The sequence below is a fragment of the Wasmannia auropunctata genome, unplaced genomic scaffold, assembly GCF_000956235.1.
Source record: "Wasmannia auropunctata unplaced genomic scaffold, wasmannia.A_1.0 LD313037.1, whole genome shotgun sequence".
In the NCBI taxonomy this organism is placed as follows: Eukaryota; Metazoa; Arthropoda; class Insecta; order Hymenoptera; family Formicidae; genus Wasmannia; species Wasmannia auropunctata.
The window spans coordinates 5,251-8,812 of record NW_012049853.1 but is presented as its reverse complement, the minus strand read 5'-3'; the positions used below and the strand labels follow the sequence as shown (position 1 = coordinate 8,812).

The window sequence follows — 3,562 nt, the reverse complement described above, 5'->3', positions numbered from 1 at the left end:
TTTTTAATTGTTTATATCTCGATTAATTTTGCAATAGGAAAAAAATCCTTTGGCACAAAATTCTATCTCCCAAAGTACTACCTTTGTGCAAAATTTAAAAAATTTCTGAGAGATGACTGATCCGCTTCACATGGAATAGCTCTAATAAATAGTTTTTATTTAATAATTTGCATTTATTTCAGACCGTTATAAATTTTTTCCGGAAATTGTATCAGATCAATTGGACGAGTATGTCGATCTAATCATTAATATAGTTAATATATTGTTAATATATTAATCTATATATTAATCTAATATATTGGCTATATATTATAGCCAATGCGTTTATGATTGCATTGAGCACTTCCAATCATTCCTTACATGATACACTATTAGACACTGCAAAAAATTTTATATGGTAAAATATTGAAAATAATTAAATATTGTAATATAAATTTAAATTTAAATATTGTATATAACCATCCAAATATTAATTTAATTTGCATAAATTGTAAATTACATTTTTATTAATCAACAACTAATTGATGTAACAATTTTGAGTGTTATTTCATTACGTCTAACAGAAAGAAGAATTCTGGATGTATTTTGTAATCATCAAGTGCCTAGCACTCACGTCAGAAGTCAGGATTTTGAGCAAATTAGAATAAAAGTGGCCAAAAGTGGCTTTTTTAAAGTAAAAATATTGCAATTGTTTCATCATAAATTTTCTTAATTTTATAACATAAAAGATGTTTTTATAATTTATTAAAGTTTATTTAAAATTAAGAATTATTATAGAGTTCTGCTATGCACCTACATATTAATTTCCTAAAAAAACTGTTTTTGATTTTGTTTATAGCTTATAATTATTTAGTAATTATTAGTATTCGCTACTTTATTTTTTAATTATACTTTAGTAATTATTAGTTTTCGCAATGCAAAAAGATTAATTTTTTTATAAATTGATCAGAAAGAAATTCAGATAAAAAGTAGTCTACATTAGTTTGGAATGCTATGTAATATATTACATAAAATAAATACAAGTAATTATATTCTTACTTGAATCATTTTTGTGTGTAGACCTTGTCCCATTTCAACGCCACCATGACTAATTAGAACTGAACCATCAGTATAGATGTGCACCAATGCACCTGCTTGATTCAAGAATAATGCAGTAAATGCTATACCAAATTTCGTAGGTACAACTGCGAGTCCTTTTTTCTTAAATCGGTTCTCTCTATAAAATCATTTGTCATTGATTTTACTAATTGTGATCAATCTAATTTATAATGTAGACAATAATTATTTACCTATTGTAACGTTGAACTTCGATCATTCTTTCATTATAACGTGAAGACGCTAGACATTCGCGCCAGCAACGATCTAGAGTACAATTGACAAGTTGTTGGTTGTAATGCGTCACATCGCCTTTCTTATATAAATTTAATTCGGACAACTGTGGTAAAAAATATTTTTAATTATTAAATTTTTTTATCTGTTCGTATAATGAATGTATAAATTAGATGTTACCGTACATAGAATTTTATATGGACCGAAATACAACCGAGTACAACCAGAAAAGTGATTTTATAGCTCAAAATAAATCAAAATGATAGAATATATTGTTTTTTCTTTGGAATATCAGTCAAGTTCATACATACTTGATTAACTTTCAGAACTTTCTTTTTTTCAAAAACGAGATCTTATTCGAAAAAATTTATCATTTCGACTTGTTGTGGACCGTAGAATTATCCTCCCGATTATGTATTTCGATCTATTCTATATAATTAATTTTTGTAAAAATAGAACATCTTATTTTCATTATATTTCGGTTGCACTGATGATAGTTCCAATATTAAAAATTACCTTGACGATATCTAGATTCAGATAATCGGCGATTTGCCGAATGATAGTTTCAGCTACAAACATTCCTTGTGGTCCACCAAAACCTCGGAAAGCTGTATTCGATGGTAAATTCGTTTTACACACATATCCGTACACTTCTGACACAGGAATTTTATATGAATTTTCAAAATGGAACATGGCGCGTTCTAATACCTGAATATATTCGAAATAACATCAATGTTTTTTCTTTGAATGCGTATATACATAATATTGATATATAAAATTTTTAATAAAATTTAATTTTCTCAATTTATATTTTGTTACTTACCGATACTGATAAATCAAGAGAATAACCTGCATTATTATATATGTGTACTTTTACGACTTTGATAAGACCATCATTATTGAATCCAACTTTATACTTGAATAAAAATGGATGTCGTGTTCCACTTATCATCATGTCTTCGTCTCTATCTAGCATGCAACGAACTGGTTTCTGCAATCTATATTTAAATTTTTTTTGATATATGAATTGATCATTTATTTATATTATTTTTCATGACAAAATAAACATATAATTATAAAGGCTTAACAGATTTAAAAATCCTTCTCCACGATTAAAGAATGGGCATCAATGTAGTTCCGGCTGGTATAAGAGGTTATGCTGAGAACGAAAAAAAATTAAGAAATTTAGATCTCCGTTACTTTTTCTTAGTTCAACATGGCGTCTAGAACTGTCAACATGTGTTAATATTTGCTTCGTATAAAAATTTGGCAGTTTGTTGGTACAAAATGATACCAGCCGGAACTACGAGTTACATGTATATCATATATATTGCTGCAAAATTACATTTTTTTCCAACTGTTTTACCATCTCTTTGGATAATCAAACGCGGATGGTAATTATAAAAATGCAGTTTTAAATAAAAGAAACTATTAGCAAAGATATATAATACACATGAATTATAATATACATATCTAAAAAACATTGATCTATTAATAAATCATAAAATTAATGTTATATTATTGACTAATTGCTTAAATTTTAGCAATTACTAAACTGCCACACTAACTCCCGTAAGTCTTTAAGAGTCTCGTCGGTGATGTTTACTACCATATATATCGATATCTCACGCACACATCGTAACAAATTTTCAAGAACATCTTTTTATTAGACATCCAAGCCTAATTTTATGAACTCAATTTATTGTTTGCACATGTAATTCGTAGTTCCGGCTGGTATCATTTTGTACCAACAAACTGCCAAATTTTTGTACGAAGCAAATATTGACACATGTGACAGCTCTAGACGCCACATGTTGTTGGACTAAGAAAAGGTAACGGAGATCTAATTAATTTCATAAATTTTTTTCTCAGTTATATCTCTTCTCAGTTATTCTCGTTCTCAGCATAACCTCTACCAGCCGGAATTACATTGATACCTATACTTTAATCGTAGAGAAGGATTTTTAAATTTGTTGCCTTTAATTATGTTTGTTTTATCATGAAAAATAATCACGTTCGGTCGATAAAACAGACGACTTTAGGATCGTCTTAAGAGGATGCTAAAGCCGTCTGTTTTATCGACAAAAATACCATTTTTGTTGGATACAAAATACTTCGTATTAATCGCATAGAATAAAATTTCCTTTTCCACGATTAAAACACACATGCTAATGCATCTGGCTCTGGTGTATTTCTGTCTCTTATACACATCTCTGAGCGGGCTGGCAAGGCA

General features: G+C 28.4%; 1 protein-coding gene across 1 annotated transcript in view; it reads right to left on the bottom strand.

The window, feature by feature from the left end:
- Positions 1–3,562, bottom strand: part of LOC105460958 (xanthine dehydrogenase-like) — a gene marked incomplete at its 5' end in the record, with an annotated part of 13,469 nt that overhangs the window by 6,154 nt on the left and 3,753 nt on the right. Inside the window, 4 exons of the mRNA XM_011707464.1 lie at positions 1,039–1,216; positions 1,290–1,435; positions 1,846–2,037; positions 2,153–2,327. Of these exons, the coding sequence (XP_011705766.1) occupies positions 1,039–1,216; positions 1,290–1,435; positions 1,846–2,037; positions 2,153–2,327 (691 nt within the window). The remainder of the gene's footprint in view (positions 1–1,038; positions 1,217–1,289; positions 1,436–1,845; positions 2,038–2,152; positions 2,328–3,562) is intronic.